This window comes from Ruditapes philippinarum, unplaced genomic scaffold (genome assembly GCF_026571515.1).
Source record: "Ruditapes philippinarum isolate M1 unplaced genomic scaffold, ASM2657151v2 ctg471_1_1_1_1, whole genome shotgun sequence".
NCBI lineage: Eukaryota > Metazoa > Mollusca > Bivalvia > Venerida > Veneridae > Ruditapes > Ruditapes philippinarum.
In genome coordinates this window covers 11,971-37,223 of record NW_026853363.1, presented here as the reverse complement: position 1 = coordinate 37,223, position 25,253 = coordinate 11,971, and the positions used below count along the sequence as shown (strand labels likewise).

Below are 25,253 nucleotides of genomic sequence, written 5' to 3'. Positions count from 1 at the left end.
TTAATTTTGCTAAGCCATTTCTGATACTTAATCATGTTTATCCCCTTTTTTTTTCAGACTAAAATTTTTGTACTAAAAACATGAAATTTTAAATTTTGGTTTAAAATAAAAGTAAAAAAAAAAAGGGGAAGGGGTTTTAATTTTGTTTAAAGGGAAGGGAAAACAACATAAAAAACAAAGGGAAATTTTGGCCTAAAAAAGACTTATACCCCATTTTTGGGGTTTTACCCAACAAAACCTTTTTTCCAACACTTTTAAATTTCAAAAAAAAAAAAATTTAAAGAGTTTCCCCAGCTGTTGTTGGCCTGACAATGGACTCTCACTTTTGTTTACAAAGGGGAAAATTTTTTGGTTTGCTCCACAATACAAGGAGTTTTTTGGTTCGCTTTCAGAAATAAAACCCAGATTTTGGTCGTTTTTTAAACCAATTTCCCAAGCAGATGTGGGCGCTTAAAGAAATAACAACAGATTTTTGGTCGCAATAAGCAATACAAAAGGGGGGAGGGGGGTTGCTTCTCAGCAAAAACCAAGCAGTTTTGGGTCCTTCGGCAGGTTAGGAGTTAATGTTAAAACCTTTGGCCTAAACCCCACCCTCTATTTAAATGGATAAAATTTTTTTGATAATATAAAAATTAAGAATAAAAAAAAAAGGACAAAATTTGGAAAAAAGGGTTTAAGGGTTTATGGTAAATCAGTATCCAGAGAACATTTCATATGAAAGCCATCTTGGGATATCCCACCATTGCCCAAAATTTAAATTTATGTGCTTTTAACAAAAAACTTTTGAATTTAAATGAAAAACGGGGAAACCGTATCATACAATCACGGGGGAAACCCCTTTCTTTATCATAAACAAAATGATTAGGGCATGTTTTTGGGCCTTTCTACTATAAGCTTCGGTGAATTTTCTTTTGGAGATGAACTTTTGTTACTAAATGGGGTAGGGTTTCCGTTACGGGCCGAAATAAGATTCCAGAGATGTATCTTAAGCTTTTCCCTTCTTTAAAATTTATAACCCAAAATTTAAAATTTAATTTTTTCCAGGGGGCCAAAAATTTTAGGTGTTACCCTTTAGCTTTAAAATACAAATTTTTGGGCCCTATTAAAACGAAATTTGTAACAATTTTTTTTTTTTAAAAAAATATAACAATTTCATCAAATTGAAATGAGGGTTACTTTTGAAATTTTGGTTTATTTGTTTGTTGGCCACAAAAATTTACACAAAACATTTATAAAAGGGGATGACAGTAGAGAGCAAGAAAAATTTCCCTCGAAAAATCAAATTAAAAAGAAAAAACTTTAGTGCTTATCATTTTAAAGAAAATGTTACCCCTTTTTGTTAAAGGCGGGCCCAAATTCTTTCACGAAATGTTTTTTAAAATTGAAAAAACTTTTTTTGGAAATAAGTTATCCCCGGGTTTTATTTCCGCAAAATTTTGAAAAAAAGGGAATTTAAATTAAAAAGCAATGCCGAGTTTAAAAACACTTTCAAATTTATTTAACCTAAGTTATCGTTACCCCTGGGGTTTTCCAAACCCCCGTAGTTTGAGTGGGTTTTTCCCTTTGAGCAAGAAATTTTACATTTTTTTCCAAGGGTTTGGTTTTGTCTAAAAATATAGGTTTCTAGAAAAGGGGAAAAAAACTAAAAAAAAAACCCACGAGTTTAAAATTTCCCCATGGTTTCCCTTTCGTAAAAAAATTTATCCTTTTTTGGAAAAATAATGTTTTTTTCTAATGTTTAAAGGGATGGTTTTAAAAATTTTGTATATTTTACAATCCCTTTTTTGTGCGGGACAATATCTTTCTTAAAATTTCCATCAAAATATGACCTTTTATTATGGGGGCGGTTTTGTGCAGAAATTGAAAATTTAGACTTTAAAACCCTACCCACACGTCACTGAACAGGTTTCCCCTTCCATTTTTTCCCCAAAATTTTAGCCCAACCACCATTTTTTAATAAAAAAAAAATTTTTAAAAGGAAAATTCATCTGTAAAATTAGTGTCTTTAAAAAAAAATTGAAAAAAATAAAATTAAAAAACCCCGATGTTAAAAAAAACTTTAAAATTTGTTTTTTGAAATTAATTAGATTTGAAAAAATTAAACCAGTACATGAAATTACGCACGTTGAAGCAATTTGTTTTTCTTACAAACATTTTAAAAAACCTTTTCTGTTTTTCATTTTTGTTTTTAAAAGGGAAAAAATTTTTGATTAAATAAAAAACACACAAAAAGAACAAAAAAAAAATTTACCCCTTTTTTTTTCCCCCAAAAAAGGTTTTTTTAACTTTGGGGGGAAAAAAAATTTCAAAATTTTCGCCCTTTCATTTATAATTATGCATTCCCCAATTTTTTTTCTTTCATTCCGGAAAATTAAATTTCAACCATTATTTAACCCAAATTTTATTGGTTGACAAATTTTGTTAGCTCGAGTAGTAAAAAATATGAACTTTTTTAACAGTTGGGGGAAGGGTTTTTAAAAATTTTTTCGTTTATTTGTTTCATTTCAGTGTTAAATTATAAAATCTTTTTTTCTGTAAACGTCAGATCGTAGAGATGCAAATCCAAAAGCGCATACGTATGTAGGGCCTAACTTCTTCCTTTAAATTAACACTAGTAATATAATCTTCACATTGCATAATGTAAGATTTTTTAGTAAAACATACACATTATCCTAAATTTTTTATGTTATTTTATGATAAATAAAGTTAATAGGCGCTATGAATACGTGCATGTGCAAGAGAACTGCAACAGCGACACCTACCGGGAGCAGGCACTGATGCAGGAGGAAAAGAGCAGGCACATATAGTTTGGGTGGAACTATCAAAAATGTCTACGAGACTGAGATGTGTGCTTAAAGGAACAATATGCCGCAGAAATCCTTTTTTTTAATTCATTAGAACTCTCACAAATGTTGTTAATGATGTTTTGATAATGGATTAAGAGCATGTAAGCTATTTAGCTGCTGAAGAAAGTAGCGCATTGCAGTAATGTTATCATAAAGGTAGCAAACTGTAAACAAAGTGGTATTTTGACTTCCATACAAAATACTTATTTACTATAATTATACCAATTATTGACAAAACAGCAAAAGAAGCAAAGATGGCAAATGGAAAGCCGTTTGATAAGGTATCATTTTTTTTTAGAAATATAATTCATAGCGTTTTATTAATGAGGCATTATGGGCCCATTAAGAGGACAAATCCGATTTTAGACTGTTTTGACTGCATGGTCGTATTTAAAACTGGCGATTTGTTCTTTATGTATATAAACTGTAGAAAATTCCGAAGAAAAATCACAATTTTCTCGAGATAACCGTGAAAAATAGTTTTCTGATTCCGATGCAGATTCAATTTTGTACAAATTTGGTGGATCTTCCTTGCAGTAATATAAGATCCTAAGCCTTAACCCAAATATAATGTCCAGGAGTAAAATGGTCGTTTTTCGAACTGTATATATTTTATAAAAACAGCATATTTTCGAGTTAACCCTGAAATCATTTGTCTGATGTCTTTACAGAAATATATGGCCCAAGCCCTAACACAAGTACAACTCCTGTACATTTCCTCGTGGCATGTTCGTTTCTTATACCGGCGATTTGTTATTTCCGTATTTATTATGTAATAATTTTTGTAAAACAAGAGCCGGTTGAACCGGGTGATGCTCCCTGAATAAGTTTTGGACACAAGAAGGTATACCTCTTGTAATGTCAGAGTTATGTCACAGACAAAGTTTAAAGTGTAAAAGCAACCCAAATGTTGCTCGCTACACGTCGTCTCAATATGGTGACCATTTCTGTGAAATAGTTGTAAAATCCGACTTCAAATAAGGAAGTAATGGGCTGGACACGATTTTGCTGCAAAGTCATGCTGTGACATTGACCTTCAAGGAAGCGACCCAAATATTGCGCGCGACACGTCGTCTCAATATGACGATCATTTCTGTGAATTAGTTGTTAAATCCGACTTCGAATAATGAAGTTATGGGCCGGACATGATTTTGCTTCAAGGTCATGCTGTGACCTTGACCTTCAAGGTAGCGATCCAAATGTTGCGCGCAACACGTCGTCTCAATATGACGAATAATGAAGTAATGAAGTTATGGGCCGGACATGATTTTGCTTCAAGGTCATGCTGTGACCTTGACCTTCAAGGTAGCGATCCAAATGTTGCGCGCAACACGTTGTCTCAATATAGTGATTATTTCTGTGAAATAGTTGTAAAATCCGACTTCAAATAACGAAGTTATGGGCCGGACACGAATTCGGGACATACGGACGGACTGACAGACGGAAAGACGATGGACAAACCGAAAAATCAATTTTGATTGGTGGGGCTTCGTTAATATAAGAAATGTGAAACGCAAGTGTATCCATTTTGCCTAGTTCATGACAGAAATAAAGATAAACACTAAATATTGTTTTCAGATTAATTATTTTTTGGTGTAAGATAAGATATAATAATTTGTAATTGATTTAGAGTACGCAATACTTAACATGTTTATCAGTACGCTATTGTCATGCTGAATTCATACCTGGACAAAGTTGTTTTAACTATGTCTTTATATCAGTGCGTCTACCGATGCAATCAAGTCCGCCATTGGTTGGAGGAGGATCGTAACATTGTCTTGTTCTTGTCTGGGTCCCATTTTCACAAGTGTCGTCACATGTAGACCACGGAGACCAGCTAGCCCAATTCCCATCCACTGTTTAAAAGGATTAGAAGTATTCAAATATAATATGCAAAATAAATGAAAATCAAATATTATGATCTTGGAGAGTATTACTGAACAACAGCAAGTCAAAACATGTTGAATGCAAATAATGTCCATTTATGCCTACATGGCCTAGTAACGAATATTTATGTCTACTTGTACATAGTATGTATATTTCATATGAATCTTGGTTATTGGTAAAAGAAAACGGTTATTTTGAAAGAGTGTTATAGCATAGAAAAGCGTATCATATAAAATTAGCCACTCTAAAAATAAGTCTCGAAATTGAAACCTGAGAAATCATTAACCACATTGATTATGATTTGTAACCGAAAAAAACAAGTGTAGTAAGTCAAAGCGTTAAGCTTACCAAGTGAACACAGTGAGCAGAATTTTGCACAGATTAACTTGGCTCGATGAATATCCTTACAAATATTGAAAAAGCTATTTAGAAAAGCACAATCCACTGTCACATCATCAATACATGCTCCGGCTGAAATATAAATAGTAGCCACCCTAATAGTGCTATCAACGTATTTGCAATTATTCCGTATGTAGACAATGGACTCTTTCATAGGACAACCACAACTAAAACTCAGTAAATATCGGCTTATATCGGTAATGCTCGGTGATATCTTTAAAACCCCATACATTGTTCTTGCCTCCTTTCGGCAGTGTTCGAATATGTAATGTTAGTTGTTGTTATTATTTTTGTCACGTGATAGGATTTTTTACATTATGATATCATTTCTTGACCATTTTATAATTTAATGTTAAGAAAAACGAATGATCAGTTTGTCTTTTTATTGTTCAGTTACCAAGAAATATTTGAAAGGATGAGCTTACGTGTCAAATGTGAACACAGATCTTTATTGCATCTATCTTTACTACAACATTTATGGCAGTCCAAAGTTTGTCGCCCACTTATCTCTCGACCGATCAAATTTCCGGCACCACTGGCACTTACTCCACATAACTGTAAAATGGAAATATGACTTATAGACAAGAAACTATAAAAGTGGACAGTACAGGCATATTGGTATCCAGATATGTCTTGTACAGTTTGATTCTGCGATTGTTGCAAATTGATAAAATTTTGAAATTTTACTAATTTCCGGTAATTTGAACAAATATCTTATATTCATATTGTTGGTTTAGAACAACTAAGATGATACTTTTTCTTAGAGGAGAACGGAAGTTTATTGTAAATTATGTCACTTATTTTGCTATACACTAGTTTTATATGAACCAAACCAAATTTTAGAATTTTGCTAATTTTGTAAAATTGTTTTTGGTATATCTCTTGCCTACCTGATTGTCTGTACATTTGAGGATGCTTCTTTGTCCTGTTAATTTTACTTCTATGTGACAAGACTATAAAAGTACAAGTAAATTAATATCATAAAAAGCGTTTATATAGTCAATGACGAATAATTTAATAGTGATAAGTGATGAAATGGTCTCGTGGTTATATAACCCTTTTCTGAGTTTTGTCTCAAATCTCAGGAATTTAATTGGTCAATGAATACCCGAGTTCTGAAATTTCTTTGTTACTTTGAATCCTTGGAATTTTATTGTCATACTAAAGGTATCTTCTGACTATTAATATATTATTTTTCTCTCATTGACAATAACCTGACCCTCATTCGTCTATATTTACTTTAACATTATTATATTCAATAACGTGTCGATATTTATCAGAATAGTATTATATTATGCGAACTTGTACATTTCTTTGACCAATATGGCATTATGCTGCTGTTAGATATTTACCTGACCGGCATGACATTCTGTCACTGTCAGACATTCATCAACGTCAGCAATGTCGGTACAATTGTAACACTGCAAGGCGTCTAAAGTAAATGTTTTATAATAAAATACAATGAACTATTTAGATTGTTTTATAAAATGCTACTGTGTTATCGTCATAGTAAAGTTTAGCTTCATTTGTATTATTACCTAGCGTTCTACTTAAAGTTAAAAAACTGTAAAAAGTGACGCTAGATAAAAAGTAGTCCAGCAAACAGGTTCTCATTTTACCATTTGATCTGAGCAATATACGGTACTTTGTTTTAGGACCGAAATTGATACAAGTGATACAATGACAGAGAGTCCTATATTTTGTTAAATTATCGACATTTCAACAAGAGATTGCCCTCAAAGTTCTAAAGTGTCTTTATAAAAAGAGGTTATGACCCTACTTTTTTAAGACATACTGCATGCTTAGTGTTCAACCCTTTTACAGTTGGACACTACGCTTTCCACTTTTGATTACATCTGACGGACCAAGTGGGAGACTCTATGATTGACAGTTCTTAAAGCCCTTTGGGACTGTATTGTCTTAATGTTCGTCTTCTGCATTGCCTCGTCAGGCCCTTGTAGGTGATTTTCTTGTTGCTCTGTCTTCCTTTAGGACATTGAGTACTTTTGTTATGGTCATTGGGCTTTACATTTATATGTTTCTACATTATAATTTGGTGTTTTACTTATTTAACCTTTTGTAACCATACCAACTGTTAGAATTTCACTTGGCGGGGATTCATTTTATTTACACTGTCTCTTTTATAGGAAGATGGTGGTGCTAAGAGTGAGGTTTGGTGCACCATTTACCGGTTTAAACTCCCCAGCAGTACTTGTGCTGCTGACCGTTCCAAGGCGGCGCCACTCTGTTTTCCTCAGATGTATGTTTTGGTGATACTTTTGCTTGTGTCCCTTGTTGTTTTCTCGTCTACGGTAAGTATCTTCCCCTTTGCCCCTAGTCTTATTTCTTTAATTTACTCCCCAACTCCCCCATTCCCCGGGTCTCCTGTCCCCTTCCCCTGTGCCCATTGACTTTGTGGGCCTATTATTCAATCATTTATTTGTTTTCTGTGCATTTCTTATCAGTTACAAATTATTGCCTATTATTTAATCATTTATTTGTTTTCTTTGAATTCCATATCAGTTACAAATTATTTATCATTTGTGATTAGCCTGTCCATGCTGTGCCTTGTGCTCTGTCCTGTTTTTGATTGGGGTCCGCCTGGGCTCCTTGCCACTGGTTCTTTTTGCTGGGTCGCATGGGGGTTGCGTTCATTGAACGCCGCCTTTCCTTGTTGATCTTGTTTATCATATTTTATGCTGGCTGGTAAAATATTGTTAAAATCATTATCTTACTTGTTTAAGAATACAACCAAATAAGTCTTAACTCTTACGTTGTCAAGATTAGACAATTTATTACATTTATCTTACATTAAAAGATTTCCACTCAGGTCCAAAATCCCCAGGAAAGAAAATTTGACTTTCTTACATATATTAACTGAGAAAGTTAAAACGTAAAAATTCCGAAAGGTAAGAAAGCAATTCCCTAAAAATAAAATTGCTAAGTCACTTTTCATTTTTATGCAATTTTGCACAATAGAATTAAATGATTTTCTGGCAAATCAGTGAGCAAATGATCTGAAAAATTGCATCGCAAGCCAAGACTTAAACTACATTGTACAAAAATATCGTATTGAAACCATGCAAGAAATACACATCAAGGGAGATGATGAACACTTCATTTATGTGTATGGTGTTAATTTTTTGTTAGTACCCATGCGAATTTTAAAAGGACAAATGTACTAACAGACTACTGTAAAATAAGTGTGACCATTAATAGAACGACTAACGTGTAGTAGAATATATAGTTTGTTTTCATAATCGATTAAATATATTTTGAATTTAAATTACAAACGTTCCAAATGACACAGGGGTAGGATGCTTGCGGACAATTGCTGATTATAACCTTAAGTGTTGTTGCAATACACATTTTGTTGCATTTCGCTTCATTTTCGTAAAGAAAAACATGCAGTTTAAGCTTTTCCTTGGTTAATATCTCTATCTATAAAGAAGAATATCTCTACCTGCCTTTATATCATTAGGTACAGTACCTTGTATTAGTGCCAAAATAACAATATGTGTTGAAGGACATGTGTTTTTAGATGCAAAAACTATAATAAAACGAGACGAGATACAGTCATCAAAATTTAAAACAGTTATTTCAGTTATCAACGAAAAAGAATAATCTTTTAAATAAATAAATAAAACCCTTCAGATGAAAGAAAAATGATCAAACTGCGCGCATGAACTGTTTAATTATGTAGGTATTTTTGCAGTAAGATTTGATGAAAAAGTCAATATATTTATACGTCATCTACCTTGCGTTTATCAAAGTTGGTTACTACCTTTTACATGGTAACCAAGCTTTTTGAGGTATTTCCATAATGTTAAAGAATCATTATTATATTTTTAACAATTTTTGTCATTTGCTGTGATTCTACATATTTTATGTTCTAAAAATTTCTTCGTTTTGTTTTTGATACAAATAAAAAACGTTATCATGTAAATATTCTATAATCCTCGTACAAATATAATTTCATCCGTTGTTCAGTACGCATTTCCCGAACAAGGGCAATGTAATCAATAAAAGTTAAATGTTAAATCATTTGTGCTTAACCTCAGAGTGTTTCGTTATGATTTTATAACTAACAATGCCGCGACTATGAGAAATAAATAATACGGACTAACTTTCTATAAAACGAAGATAAAGAAAAGTGATAAATATCAGTATACTGGTGAATCAGACATCTAGACAACCAGTTCATACGGTTACTATTTTCATATATAGCACTATAAACCATAAGTGCATTTAACAAATTCATTTGAATGTTCATATAAAACAATAACTGTATCTGCACTATTACATGGATACACATTTTATAATATACAAGTAAAATAAAATAGAAGAGAAATATGACAAAAAAGAGATAAGTTTATTGATGAATCAGATATCCAGAGAACGAGTGCACAAGATACCAATTTTCAAACATAGATGATAACACGCAGCTGTGAGTGCATTTAACATATACTTTTGAATGTTTATGTAAAATAGCAACTGTATCTGCACTATTACATGACTCACTATAATGATCGAATACATATAGGGTAGCATATGCTTTCCCATCTACTGTGAGATCTACTATGACTTCTTTTTGGGCGATCGCGCAAATCTGTACACTAAATGAATACGTTCCATTGACAGGCGCAGTGAAGATTCCAGTAGATGTATTATAAGCGTTTCCTTCATTCACAAGTGTAGAGCCAAATATTACAGGGCCTCCAGATCTTACGTTTGTTAGATTATTGGCTTTAAATACTACATTTGGACCTGTAAAACAAAATTTGTCACATACGTTCAAACCCCGTCATGGGTGGGCCAATGTTACCTTAAGCAAAATATTTTACACTCATTGCTCAGTACTGGATTGTTCCAGATGTGTGTTTATAAGCTATAGGTTTCCTTGAAGATCGAACAAAAATTAATTCTGTATACACAAAAAGACACGAGATTACAATGACGCGATGGTTTGCAATTAAATACAAAACAAAATGCGTTTATGATGTTCTAAAGACTATTTTAGGATGAAAATCAATGTTTATGTTATAATGCTAATGGGTGTTATATAAATTTTACCAAATGTCAAACTACAACTGCGTTTTGTGCAGACAACATCTTCTAAGGAATTTCCATCACAATATCGACCATTTATTGACGGTGGCGGATTTGTGCAGGTACGTGATCTAGACTTTAATCCGTCGCCGCACGTCACAGAACATGTGGTCCATTGTCCCCAGCCAGTCCAACCACCATCTTAAATACAACACATCATTTATACGAAAGTCATCTCTACAATTTTGTTGTCTCTTAAATGTCGAGAAGAAATTCTTTAAATAAACGACGTGGTTAACATCTTCAAATGATTTCACATTTAATTAGATTTAAAGGATAGCAGCTAGTATGAGGAATGATCTAGAAATACCCAGCATTAAGCCATATATTTTATATTGTATATTAAATGTTCATGTAAAAAACACTGTATTAATGCCTTATATATCCTATTTACAAGGAAACAAGAATTATAACAATAAAACACATTATGCTCACCACATGAATCTTTAAGTAAGCATAATAATGTGCATGCGGCGCAGTCTGAACGTTGTCAAAACTTCCAAAGAGTTGAAGTAAAAATATACTAAAATGTTTTCAAAGTATCTGTCGCTGTACGCAATATCGATCGATGCTTTACAACCCATTGAGTGAATAATTATGTTCTAATACCATATGCAAAGAATTAAATGAATTCATCAGCTTGGCTTGGCTTTTCTTAATTTTTATATGAATAAATACTTAAAATAGGGAAAAAAGAATTTCTAAAGAAGGCCCAACACGACAAAATTGAAAATGTTGCAGGCTTGATTGAGCCTGTTCATGGACGGTTCTGTCTACCGTACACGCCCCCTAGGACCGGCTTAAGAAAAAATAATCTTAGAAATATACAATTTATAAATTAGAATTTATTCAAACAACCCTATGAAATTTCTGCAAGGCTGCACACGACAGCACATTTGTTTTTTCTCTCTCAAGCGCCACAGCGACGCAGAACATAATGTCATGGCATTTTCCTATCTCCGCCAATGCTATGTATACTACACAAATTTGCTAAGCACTATATGCTTGAGTGTGAATATTTTTTGGGATAATTATATAAACGCCATGCGAAATATTTCAAATGTTGATTTATTGTTTTATTAATTCATCCCAAAGGATAAATGAGTTTTACACTGATTTTGTGCTAGAGAAGAGGATGACCCCCTTCCCCATCTTTGAAGATTTCGGAACATGCAAGGTGTTTCCAAATTTTTTTAATTAGATTTATTTTGTTTACAGTTTTAGACTTACTACCTTGTTTATGACTCGTGACTATCAATGAGAACTTTGCAGCGCCTTCTCATACTCCCTATTTAGTTTCTGGTCGTTCTAACGGGTATGGCTGCTCATTCTTGGACCAACATGGTTCCAAGCTCCTGGATGGTGCTGGGTTGCAGCTGACGAACTGAAATTCTAACCTGGAGCTCATTGCACATGTGTTCTATTATATTTAAGACAGGTGAGCGAGCTGGCCAGTCCATGCGCTAAAAAGATTCACTCTCTAGGTAGACCTGGATCACCCTGGTCCAATAGTGGTGAGCATTTCCGTCCATTAGAATAAACCGATCGCCGACTGCTCCAGCATACAACCTAGCCTGGTTGTCTAAGATGTCGTATATGTATCGCTGACCTGTCAGTGTACCTCAAATTAGCACATCCGGGTAGGTTCGTCCATTCAAGCTGATACCTCCTCACACCAAACTGACTACCTCCGTATCGGTCATTCTCAGCAATATTTGCAGCCTGAAACCGTTCTCCTCGTCTTCTTGAGACACTAGCACGTCGATCTGTGAAGTCTAGGCAGAACCTGAACTCATCAGTGAACAGAACGTGTCACCAGTGTTGTATGGTCCTCCATCTAAGCTCCATGGTCCATTCCAAACGGGCCTGGCGATGTCAACCCGACAGGGGATACGTGAACAAGGTCTTCTGGACCGAAAATTACCTTCATGCAGCCCTCTACGTACAGTCTTCGTGGAAACACGGACCATCGCAGCATTAGCAAGGTCATTTCGAAGAGAGAAGTTGCTGTCGAAAACCTTGCACGATGTGCCTTAACGACCACAACACGATTCTAGGCTTGTCTTGTGACCTTTTGCCGACCTACAGCATGCCTCCTTGCTGGTGTTCCATGTAGCCGGTATCTTTCCCAAGCTCTGGTATACACCAAGCGCTGCATCAACCTGGCGGAATGTAGCCCCCTGCTGCACCATCCCTACAGCCCTCCATTACTCTGCTTCACTAAAATGCCGCGTAATGTTAGCATTCACCATATCGAAGTGACAGATGTAAGATATGGAAGCCACTGAATGACAATATGCCGGTAATGTCGCTGTATAACAAAAAGACATGTGATTGTACACCCCATCAAAAACATGAACTATTCGGATGCATGCTTTTAATGCTACCTTGACGAGTTGGAACGGATTAATCAACACGGACATGCCAGGGGACTATCTAAAACACTGCTTATTCAGAGTTTTCAAAAATTAAAAATAAATATGTTTTATACGGGTGATGATATTGAAATAACTTATGGTGCTTTACAAAAGTTGAGTAGTACATTATCTTGAACATAAAGTCAACAATCTGAAAAGAACGTATTCCTAAAAACCTTTTGTTTTACTCACAAGATACTTGTGTCGGTGTTCTTTTGTTATATTAGATGTTTCTGATGTATACTATTCGGACTGTTGACAAATGTTTTTGAGAGTGCTGTTTCCTGGATGATTTAATGACGACGTTTTGAATAAATAAATTAGAAAACTAGAAAACCTTCAAACTTGATTGCACAATATTCAAATGACTAAAAAGATGAAACATCAAACTTTACGCTGGTACAAAATTAATGGAGAAAACATGACATTTGTCAAAATTATAAACAAATTCCGGGTAAATTCTGGATCATCCCGCCATACGAAATACTACTTTACTATATAATTTTACCAGTGACAGAAAAGTCAAAGAAAAAGGTAATTCATATATATGGCGAATGAGTATATTTTGTAAAACTGTTATAAGATATTTTAGTAAAAGAATTGAGAAAAAAGAGCCGTCAGTTATGACATGTGCCACCTCATGATAGCAACTTGCATGTTGCAGAAGACACAAAAATCATTAACAAACAAAAATATGTTTTTTTATACATGGGCCAATACTTTATAATATATTTTTACCATAAAACCCATGCATTATGCGCAGGTACATTAGATATCAATGAATCCATTTTAGTTTTATTGAAATTGCATTTTGGTCCCAACAAATTTTAGAAATGAAAATAATTCAATGACCATGACACTTACACAACTCATTGAAACGGAGAATACCGATGATATGCACAATAACACTTAGGATTTTTTTTTCCGGTAAAGCTTTGATGAAATCACACCAGAAGTTTGTGTAGAGTATTGTGGTCATGCTTTTGTGTAGTTGGCAACACAAAAAACACCTTTTTAATTCAATGGTCATAACTCAATTTAAAATCATTCAAGCCGAAAATCCGTGTAATATGCGCAAATACTTAACCTACACATCAATCCTGTAAAGTTTCACTGAAACTGTAATTAGAAGTATAAGAGTAGTCCAGAAAAACTTTAAAAATAAGCATCATTAAAGGATCATAACTCTGTCAAAAATCATTGAAACAGAAAATGCCTACTATATGCACACTAGACTCATTACAAATCATTCTTGTAAAGTTGAATGAAATTGCACCAGCACTTTTTGAGAACGGTTTACCGTCTTTTAGGTTGAGTTTTCACCTAGTAGTGATTTTAACATACAATTCATCGCCTTTTAGGCTGAATTTTCATCAGGTAGTGGTATACGGTTTACCGCCTTTTAGTCCGGACAAGTTTGGTAACGGACGGACGGACACGACGGAGAAGTGACTCCTATATGACGCCACTACTCTATAGACTCTTAATATAATATCTTATGGTGTCGTTATTACCTATCATGTTATTTCATTTTAGATTATATTAACATTTATTTTCTATTTCTAAGCTACATTAATAACTACATTACGAACATTATGTTTTATGTGATGATTGATGAGTAATGAAATTTTAACGATAAAAGTTCCATAAAAATCAAAATACATTAAAGAAAACCCACTGGTGTTGATTTTAAATGTGTGTCACTAAATAGCTTGTCCATTTTTTGTTTAGATATTAATAAGAAAATTAGCTTTGGAATAATAAATCAACGTCCATGCTTAAAATCAAGACAAACTGAAGCAATATTTTTATCAATCTTTCTTGCGCATGCACCCGGTAAGCATAATCTATCATCTAATATGAAGATAAACCTACTTGCACAACGACCCGGTAAGCTTAATCTATCATGTTATATGTAGATACACTTACTTGCGCATGGACCCGATAAGCAAAATCTATCATCTGATGTATAGATAAACCTACTTGCGCATTAACCCGGTTAGCAAAATCTATCATTTAATCTGTAGATAAACATACTCGCTCATTGATCCGGTAAGCATATTCTATCATCTAATGTGAAGATAAACCTACTTGCGCATGGACCCGGAAAGCAAAATATATCATCTAATGTGTATATAAACCTACTTGCGCATGGACCCGGTAAGCAAAATATGTCAGTTAATGTGTACATAAACCTACTTGCACATGGATCCGGTAAGCTTATTCTATCATCTAACGTGTAGATAAACCTACTTGCACATTGACCCGGTAAGCATCATCTATCATCTAATGTGAAGATAGTTCTACATGCGCATGGACCCGGTAATCAAAATCTATCATCTAATGTGTAGATAAACCTACTTTCACATGGACCCGGTAAGCATACTCTATCATTTAATATGTATACAAACCTACTTGCTCATGGACCCGGTAAGCAAATTCTATCGTCTAATGTGAAGATAAACTTACTTGCGCATGGACGCGATAAGCAAAATCTATCACTAAATGTGTAGTTAAACCTACTTGCACCTGGACCCGGTTAGCATATTCTATCATCTAATTTTTACATAAACTTACTTGCATATGGACCCGGTAAGGATATTTTATTATCTAATGTGTAGATAAACCTACTTGCACATGGACCCGGTAAGCATATCCTATCATCTAGTGTGTCGCCGAAACATTGAAGTCCGTTTCTGTCTGGTATCGGGTTCGAGCAATTACGATGCCGTCTTTCTATACCTACACCACAAGTTACAGAACATGCGTCCCAGTTGGACCATTTAGCCCATCCACCATGAACTTTGAAAAATATACAAATTTTGATGTTTTTGTTAAGTTAAAATGCTTATATTAACTTCTTCCCACGAAGGAAATCCTCTGCAATATTTTAAAGAAAATATTTTTTTAAATGTATCTTACATGAAGGCCTACTGATTAATCTTTGTTTTGGTTATTTAAAACGACGCCAAAATAATTTGGCTAAAAATCTTCTTTTCTAGCAGGAGTTTTACTATTTGACAAAATTCTGGCTGCATACTCGTACTAAAGGGAAACGTTTTCACAACGTATATAAATGGAAGGGCCTCCCCTCCTGCTTCAGCATAGAGAATTTCTACAGGCGATGTTCGAAATCCGGACGTTTATGTCAATAACTACATTTTTGTATTTCAATCAACGTGTGTGTGTTTAGATCTGGTATTCTAGTAAATTATCTACATGTACAACCATTTCCTTAACTGATTTTCAGATTGAAAGTCATTATTGGTTTCGTATTAGATATCATAATTTGTTATTGATTTTGATTACGCAATACTTAACATGTTTAACAATATGGCAATGTCATGCTTAATTCCTACCTGGACAAAGTTGTTTTAAGCATGTCTTAATGTCAGTGCGTGTTCCGATGCAATCAAGTCCGCCATTTGCTGGGGGAGGATCGGAACATTGTCTTGTTCTTGTCTGAGTCCCATTTTCACAGGTGACGTCACATATAGACCATGGAGACCAGCTTGCCCAATTCCCATCCACTGTTTGTATATTAAAAGTGATCAAATGGAGAATGTCAAACAAACGAAAATCAAAAATTGGAGCAGATTTAAAATCACGCTGGTAGCAAAGAATGTCTATTTCAGCCTGCATGGCTGAGTTGCGAATATTTACGTCTACTTATACTATGAATCTTGGTTTTTGGTAAAACAACGGCTATTTTAAAAGACTGTTAAATAATTTCAAAAATCTTCCAAATAAACAACAACCACTCTATAAATAGATTTATAAATGAACTGCGAATCATTAACTATAATTGTTTTAAAAACAAATGTGGAAAGTCAAATGGTTAAGCTTACCAAGTGAACACAGCGAACAGAATTTTAGACAGATTAACTTTGCTCGCTGAATATCCTTACAAATATTGAAAAAGCTATTTAGAAATGCACAATCCACTTTCACATCATCAATACATGCTCCGGCTGAAATATAGATAGTAGCCACCGTAATAGCGGAACTATATCATCGTATTTGCAATAAACTATCCCGTATGTAAAGAAATGTTCTTTAATAAAGGATTGCGACCACTCAAACCTCAATGAATATCGACCTATGTCGGTAATGCTCCAAAACTGTTTGGCATCTTATATTTGTAATTTAGTTGGTGTTAATGTTGTTTTTTTTGTCAAGTGATAGGTTGTTTTCATTGTGACGCCATTATTTGACCCTTTAGAATATAATTTGAAGTAAAACTAATGCTTTGTTCGTTTTTACATGTAATCCTAAACTTAACATTGTTTAGTTACAACACGAGAAAAGTAATACATGAAAGAAGAAGCTTACGTGTCAAATGTGAACAGAAATTTTTATTGCATTTATCTTTACTACAACATTCATGGCAGTCCAAAGTTTGTCGCCCACTTATCTCTCGACCGATCAAATTTCCGGCACCACTGACACTTACTCCACATTACTGTAAAATGAAAATATGACTTATAGACAAGAAACTACAAAAGTGGAGGTATGTGCATATTAATATCTGTATATGGCTTATACAGTTTAAGTCGGCGATGGTTGGGAATTGATACAACTTATCTTATAATTATATTGTCCATTTAGAATATTAGTACTTTGAAATAGAGAAAATAAGAATCCATAAAGAAAGCACAAAAACGGAAAAATTAAATGATCGAGCCTGTATATAACAAAGATGATATCTTTGCTAAGACGAGAACCGAATTTTGTAATAAATTGTGTCACTAATTTTGCTATACACTTGTTTTATATGAACCAAATTTTAGAATATTTGCAAATTTTGTAAAATTGTTTTTAGGGATATCTCTTGCCTACCTGATTGTCTGTACATCCGAGGGTGATACTTTGTCCTGTTGATTTTACTTCTATGTGACAAGACTATAAAATTACAAGTCAGCATGATAAAAAAGCATTTATAAACATGGTAACTGACATATATTTTCAGTAAATATCAATTTTTACATCGACATAATGGTTATAGTAAGCAAATTGTAGGATAATTTAACAGCTTAATGAAACTCCCATACATGGGAAATTTTACAAATACTTTAACGGTAGACCTTATTCTAAATTATTTATCTATTTAACTAAATAATATGACAAATTCTTTTCCGGTAAAACAAATGTTATTGCCTGTCTTTCATTTAACAAAAGATGACCCGCTGTTCACACAGCCTTAACATTCCATTTACCAGTTGCTGGTTGCAGACCTTGCCGCGAGGTTATAAAAAATGCTGTTATGTCTGATATGTCAGGAATTTAATTGGTCAATGAATACCCGAGATCTCAATTTGGGCGCAGAGAATTTCTTCCTAACCTTGGATTCTGTATTTGCCCGGCTTGAATTTTATTTTTATTGACATACTAAAGGTATCTGCCTGATTATTAAATACAACAATTGTTGTTGACAATAACCTGACCCTCAGTCTAGAATATTTGCCTAACCCTTATTATTCAGTAACTTGACGACATTTACCAGGATAGTATTATATCATGCGAACTTGTACATTTCTTTGACCAATATGGCATTATGCTACTAATAGATATTTACCTGACCGGCATGGCATTCTGTCACTGTGAGACATTCATAAACGTCAGCAATGTCGGTACAATTGTAACACTGCAAGGCGTCTAAAGTAAATGTTTTATAATGAAGTACACTGAATAAGCTTTGTTATATTGTTTTATAATATGCTACTGTGTTATCGTCATAGTAAAGTTCAGCTTCATTTCTACTATAAGTAACATCTATTCTTTTAAATGACATACATTTAGCATGATGTAAAAACACTCCATGGTCCCAATTTATTATCCTGTATATATAGAATATATTGCAATATGTAGGTAAAATAATTTGTGTACTAATACGCTGAAGAGGTTGTTTATAATTTATCACACACTTTCATTTGGTTATTAATATACATACCTATTTTCATTTTTTTTTATCGAAAACAGCTAGCGTTCTGCTTAAAGTTAAAAAACTGAAAAAGTGGCGCTAGATAAAAGTATTCCAGCAAACAGGTTTTCATTTTTACTACGTAATCTGAGCAATTTACAACACTTTATCATGGGACCGAAATTGATACAAGCGATACAATCAAGTATATAGATTCTTACCAGATGTCTTTGGAAAAGAAAGCAGCAGGTATATCGAAAAACCTAAAATATACAATTTGTAATATAATTCCGGTAATTTTATATTCTTTTGAAGGAAATTCACAAATACATTACACAAGCGAATTATTTTGGTTTGTAGCGTGTTAAATGCGTAGCAACTGCAGTCGACTACTTTAATTGGCGATCCAAGTACTCAGTAAAGCGTTCACTCGAACAGAATCAAGTATAATTTCAGAGACATACTGCGACCATTGTACACATCAAGAAGATAAACAAGGCGTTGCTGTCAAAATAAAAGATCATATCTTTCGAACGAGCTTTACTGACTGATAAGATTTTGAAACTCGGACTAGTACTTGACACACAACCTACAACATCAGTATATCTAATCAATTACCAAAACCATTTGTCTTTCATTGGGCTTTGCTCTGCAGAGGTTGTACTGTATCTGCTACTTATTATCAACCCTCATATAGATAGTGTTTTCTTTCAAAAACTTTGGTCGCAATATTCTCCATTGTTATAGTTGATGTCTATTTTAATGAGTGTTTAGCTATTCTCACTTTCATAATTCAGATAAAAAAAACACCCTAAAAAAAACAAAACAAAAAAACAAAAAACACAAAAAACAACAAAATTAAAAAATTACCTAACGTAATCACAATCATTCTGTTGTTATGTTCGCTCTTGCTATATTGTCCCGTCTATTGGCAAGAAACTTGTTTTAATTGATAAGATAACCATAGGAACATGTTCCAAATATGACACTATCTAAATGACATAGAGTCCTATATAATTTTCATCAACGACAATTTCTTTCTTTTTTAGTCTGTTTTGATAAAATAACGACATTTCAACGAGATATTGCCCTCAAAGTACTAAAGTGTCTTTATGCCTGCTGGTATGATATTGTGTTTAATCAATTCTGTTTCTTGATTAGGAAAACACCCCAATAAGTCTTTACCCTTACGTTGTCAAGATAAGACAATTTATTACATTTATCTCACACCAAAATATTTCAACGTCCACCCCCCCCCCCCCGGAACATAAATTTGTTTTTCTTACATATATCAACTGAGAATGATAAAACGCAAGAATTTCGACAGGTAAGAAAATGATTCCCTTAAAATAAAATTGCAAAGTCGCCCATTTTAACAATAAAATTAAACGATCATTCTGGAAAATCAGATTGAGCAAATGATCTGAAAAATCGCATAGATACAGGCCAAGGCTTATTAAAAATGGACAAAAATATCGTAAAGCATTTCGGTTATGTGAAAAAACCCTTAAGGGATATAATGGACACTTCAATAATGTGTATAGTGTTAATTTTGTTAGACCCCATGAGAAAGAATTTTAAAAGGACAAATGCACTAACAGACTACTGTAAAATAAGTGTGACCATTAAATGAACGACTAACGTGTAATAGATTGTATAGTTTGTTTTCATAGTCGATAAAATATATTTTGAATTTAAATTGCAAACGTTCCAAATGACACAGGGGTAGGATGCTTGAGGACAATTGCTGATTCTAACCTCAGGTTTTGTTGCAAAACACAATTTGTTGCATTTTGCTTCATTTTCTTAAAGGGAAACATGCAGTTTTTATCTTTCTCTTGGTTAATAGCTTGTATGAATAATTTGTTGTGTATGCTTAAACAATTTTAATTATTTCTAATTGTTTCGTTATTTATTTGGCGTAATAAGGGTTTATAGTATTTCATGATACGAAAAAACGCTTATAATATAGAGTATGATAGTGATTAGAATGGCTTTCAGTTTATACACCAATTGTTCTTTTATTTTGTAACAGTACTAACAACATGTTCTCTGCAAGTAACAAACATGTAAATCAGGAATCGAGGACGATACGAATACTTTCATTCACCCTGTCACGAAAAACATGTCCCTCGACCGTGGGTTTTAATCAGAGAACACACGCTCTTACCTACATGTACCTTAACTTAGGTATGATTTATTTTAGTTGTTACAGTACATAACAGCATTAAAAATGTTTAAACTCGCTCATATTAGGAAGACAAGCATCATTGAAAGAAATTCTTACATATTAAATTATATAACATTTGGCTGGCAATGTGAAATTAAACAACTTAGTTGAGTTCCTCATACTTGTCAATGTTAAAAAAAGAAGGTGAAATAACCATGTCCGTGAAGTACGCGGGCTAACGGACTGGCAGTCTAGCGGTATAACAGTGTGAACTGAGCGGGCTAGCAATCTAGCACAGTGTGAAGTGGGTGGGCTAACAGTGTAGCGGTCTAGCAGTGTGAAGTGGGTGGGCTGGCGGGATAGCGGGCTAATCTCTGAAACTTAACTGATTCAACATGAAAACGTTATGATACATTACCTGGCAGTGTGAAGTGGGCGGGCTGGCACTTAATTGAATCAACATTAAACCCCCATGATACATTTCCTAGCGGAGTGAAAGTGGCGGGCTAACAGTGTAGCGGGCTAGCAGTGTGAACTGGGCGGGCTGGCGGGCCAGCGGTGTAAATTTTAATAATTTATTGAAACAACATTAAATCCCCATGATACATTTCATAGCATTGTGAAATGGGTGGGCTAACAGTGTAGCGGTCTAGCAGTGTGAACTGTGCGGGCTGGCGGGCCAGCGGGCTAAACTTTAAAATTTTATTGAATCAACATTAAAACCTCAAAATACATTTCCTAGCAGTGTGAAATGGGCGGGCTTACAGTGTAGCGGTCTAGCAGTGTGAACTGTGCGGACTGGCGGGCCAGCGGGATAAACTTTAAAACTTAATTGAATCCATATTAAAACCTCATGATACATTTCCTGGCAATGTGAAGTGGGCGGGCTAACAGTGTAGCGGTCTAGCAGTGTGAACTGAGTGGGCCAGCGGGCTAAACTCTAAAACTTAACCAAATGAACATGAAAACGTTATGATACATAACCTGGCATTGTGAAGTGGGCAGGCTAACAGTGTAGCAGGCTAGCAGTGTGAACTGGACGGGCTGTTGGGCAAGCGGGATAAAATTTAATACTTTTTTGAATAAACATTAAAACCATATGGTACATTTCCTAGCAGTGTAAGCTCGGTGAGCTAACAGTGTAGCGGGCTAGCGGTACAAATTCATCGTGGTAGCAGTCTAGTGGTCTAAACTCCATACTTAATTAATTTAACACTTAAACGTTATGATTCATTTGCTGGCAGTGTGAACTCGGCGGGCTAACAATGCTTGTTTCATATGGTATTCACGATCCTTGAGAATTGTCACAAATATGTACACTAAATGTTTTAAAGTCCGTATTGATATTCAAGTGATGAATGATATACTGAAAAAAACGACAATCTTAACTGAAACAGAAAAAAAGCACTGCAACATAAGATTTTCGTAGTAGGGCACCTAATGGAGTGAAGCAGAAGATGCACCAACTGTATATTTCGTACAATGACAGACATGACAGAAGCTTGTCCATAAATACAAGGATATCTAGGAATCTATCGATTTATTTGGGAGCGGATCTGTGGTATGGTGGTTAATACATACACATGTATATAATCTAGGGGTCTTGAGTTCGATCCCCCGCTTCTCCCTAACATTACCAACAGTCTTTCGGATTGGACTTTAAAGCGAGGTCCCGTGTATCGTTGCATTACACCTGATACATAAAAGATCCATGTATGCTTCTGAAATTGGCCAATTTCTGTTCTTCCTGCACTATCTTCACAAATCTAATTACAAATGTCAAATTGTGAAAAACCACAAAGCGACGGCATACCGATACCGACAGATGTACCATCAGAGTTTCCTCACTATATCGGGATTTTACGTGGAATTGGCCAGCCAAACAAATATTAGCGATGATTGTAGTATTTTTGCGTGCCAGAGGGGATTTCACTATGCTTCACCAGTTCGTATATCGTTAAGTAACGGGGTGTAAGAGACTCTGACAGGTGAGAATTGGTACGAAAACAAAAAAATATTTTATTTGAAACAACTAAGTTTATTTGCATTAAAAACTTTCTCAAAATCTGGAAAATATTTGAGCCAGTCTTTTGCGCAATTAAGTCCAGGTATCTGATAACAGTTTACAGCTAAAAATGACACTCAATACGGCATACAAAAATGTGAGTGGCACATTAAAATATGTGCATTAAACAATAGCAGACCTTTGCTATTTGTTCTAATATTCATCATTGCTCCATGAAGTACTGAAACCAAAACTGTTATACTTTAAGCCCAGCCAATTCCACGTAAAATCATCCATAGTGAGGAAACTCTGATGGTACATCTGTCGGTATCGGTAGGCCGTCACTTTGTGGTTTTTCACAATTTGACATGCGTAATTAGATTTGTGAAGATAGTGCAGGGAGTACAGAAAATGGCCGATTTCAGAAGCATACCTGGATCTTTTATGTGCCCGGTGTAAAGCACCGATACACGGGACCTCGGTTTAAAGTTAAATCCGAAAGACTGTTGGTAATGCTACGGAGGAGCGGAGGATGGAACTCAAGACACCTGGATTATATATATGTATTAACAACCAGACCACAAATCCGGCTAGATTCCTAGCTGTCCTTATACACTTAACGAAGTACTCCGGACCAATTTTTATTATATTGTGTTAGAATTACTATAACTAGTGTAAGTCGATACTCACGGTGCATATCCATATCGGTACCCTCTTTGCGAAATCTGCTGAAACGGTACCCTCTTTGTACATGCACAGGCCACTCTCTGCTCAAAACAAACCAGCGATGGATAACAAGCCAGTAAAAATTCATTGCAATATGGAAAGGAGGTATGACACGTAGAAAAGATGTATACCACGGAACACTAGAATGTTTTATCTATGTGCTGATCTGTCATGTGCCCGTTTTTCATGTACTACAACTACACAATAAGCTACAAAAACATAGGTACCATCAAGGCACGACATATGCTTTTATTTGCGTTAATCGTTAAGTATGTAATATTTACATAAAAGTAAGAAATATTACATACCTTACGATTAACGCAAATAAATTAAAGCATATGTCGTGCCTTGAGGGTACCTATGTGTAAAAATATGAGAGGGTGCCTGTGATATAAAAATTCAAATGAAGAGAGGTAGCCCATGCCGCTGCAAAACCGAAAGTAGGGTGTTTTTATGAATTTTACAATTATTTTTGACAATATACTGCCATTTGTCCGAAGATGATATGTGAATGAACATAATAAATATGTATGATGCATATATAATCAAGCCACAGGTTCATTTCAGCCCGAAAAGTATGTCGAGGTGATGGGCGAAGCAAGACATGTCGATTTTTTGTAGCTTATTGTGAAGTTGTAGTACATGAAAAACGGGCACATGACAAATCAGCACATAGATAAAACATTGTAGTGTTCCGTGGTATACATCTTTTCTATGTGTCATACCTTCTTTCCTAATTATATTGAAATTTTACTGGATTGTTATCCATTGCTGGTTTGTTTTGAGCAGAGAGTGGCCTGTGCATGTGCAAAGAGGGTGCCGTTTCAGCAGATTTCGCAAAGAGGGTACCGATATGGATATGCACCGTGATACTGTATAAACTATAATCATAGTATCATCATTTTATAATAGTAAATGCATTTTAGTGATTTTACAATAACTCAATTTTAACAGAAAATCAGTAACTGAGATCACCATGGGTAAAAAATCAAATACTTGAATTTTGAAAACTGGAGTTTTCCTACAAGTTTAAAATCGGAGTACTTATAAGTTTCGTTATATGTAATTATAAACAAGTTTCTGTCATTTCACGAAATATACACCTATGTATGTATCTCTGGTGCAGCTTCTGCTTCACTATATGAGGTTCTACATTTGATTGCCGTACTAAAACCTTATGTTGCAGAGTTTCTTTTTTCTGTTTCAGTTAAGGTTGTCGTTTTTTTCTGTATATAATACATCATTTGAACATCAATACGAATTTTAAAACTTTAGTGTACATATTTGTGACAGTTCTCAAGGATCGTGTATACCAGATGAAACAAGCATTGTTAGCCCGTCGAGTTCATACTGTCAGCAAATGCATCATAACGCTTTAGTGTTAAAATGATACAGTATGGAATTTAGACCACTAGACTGATAGCACGCTGAATTTGTACCAGTATCCCGCTACACTGTTAGCTCGCCGAGCTTATACTGCAAGAAAATGTATCAAAAGGTCTTAATGTTTATTAAATTAAGTATTAACGTTTTTACTGCTGGCCCGCAAACCCGCCCAGTTCACATTGCTAGCCCGCTATACTGTTAGCCCGCCCACTTCACACTGCCAGGTAAAGTATCATAACGTTTTCATGTTCAATCACTTAAGTTTTAGATTTTAGCCCACTGACCCGCCAGCCCGTCCAGTTCACACTGCTATCCCGCCACACTGTTATCCCGCTAGCTTCACATTCACACTGCTAGGAAATGTATCATGAGGTTTAAATGATGATTC

General features: G+C 34.6%; 1 protein-coding gene across 1 annotated transcript; it reads right to left on the bottom strand.

The window, feature by feature from the left end:
- Positions 1 to 2,555: 2,555 nt before the first annotated feature.
- On the bottom strand, positions 2,556 to 19,815 carry LOC132736637 (thrombospondin-1-like). Its single transcript, XM_060723802.1, has 7 exons — positions 19,449 to 19,815; positions 18,800 to 18,841; positions 18,234 to 18,313; positions 17,498 to 17,560; positions 5,558 to 5,687; positions 5,082 to 5,204; positions 2,556 to 4,702 (listed from the first exon to the last, which is right to left on the bottom strand). The coding sequence occupies exons 1-7, from the start codon at positions 19,465 to 19,467 to the stop codon at positions 4,551 to 4,553; spliced, it is 609 nt and encodes a 202-aa protein (XP_060579785.1). The 5' UTR covers positions 19,468 to 19,815; the 3' UTR covers positions 2,556 to 4,550.
- Between the last annotated feature and the right edge of the window lie 5,438 nt (positions 19,816 to 25,253).

Coding starts and splice junctions, on each gene's coding strand:
- LOC132736637 (XM_060723802.1), bottom strand. Junction 18,314..18,799: donor TTCTTTTCCAAAGACATCTG/GTAAGAATCTAT, acceptor CATTTACTTTAG/ACGCCTTGCAGTGTTACAAT. Junction 5,688..17,497: donor TCGGATGTACAGACAATCAG/GTAGGCAAGAGA, acceptor TCCATTTTACAG/TTATGTGGAGTAAGTGCCAG.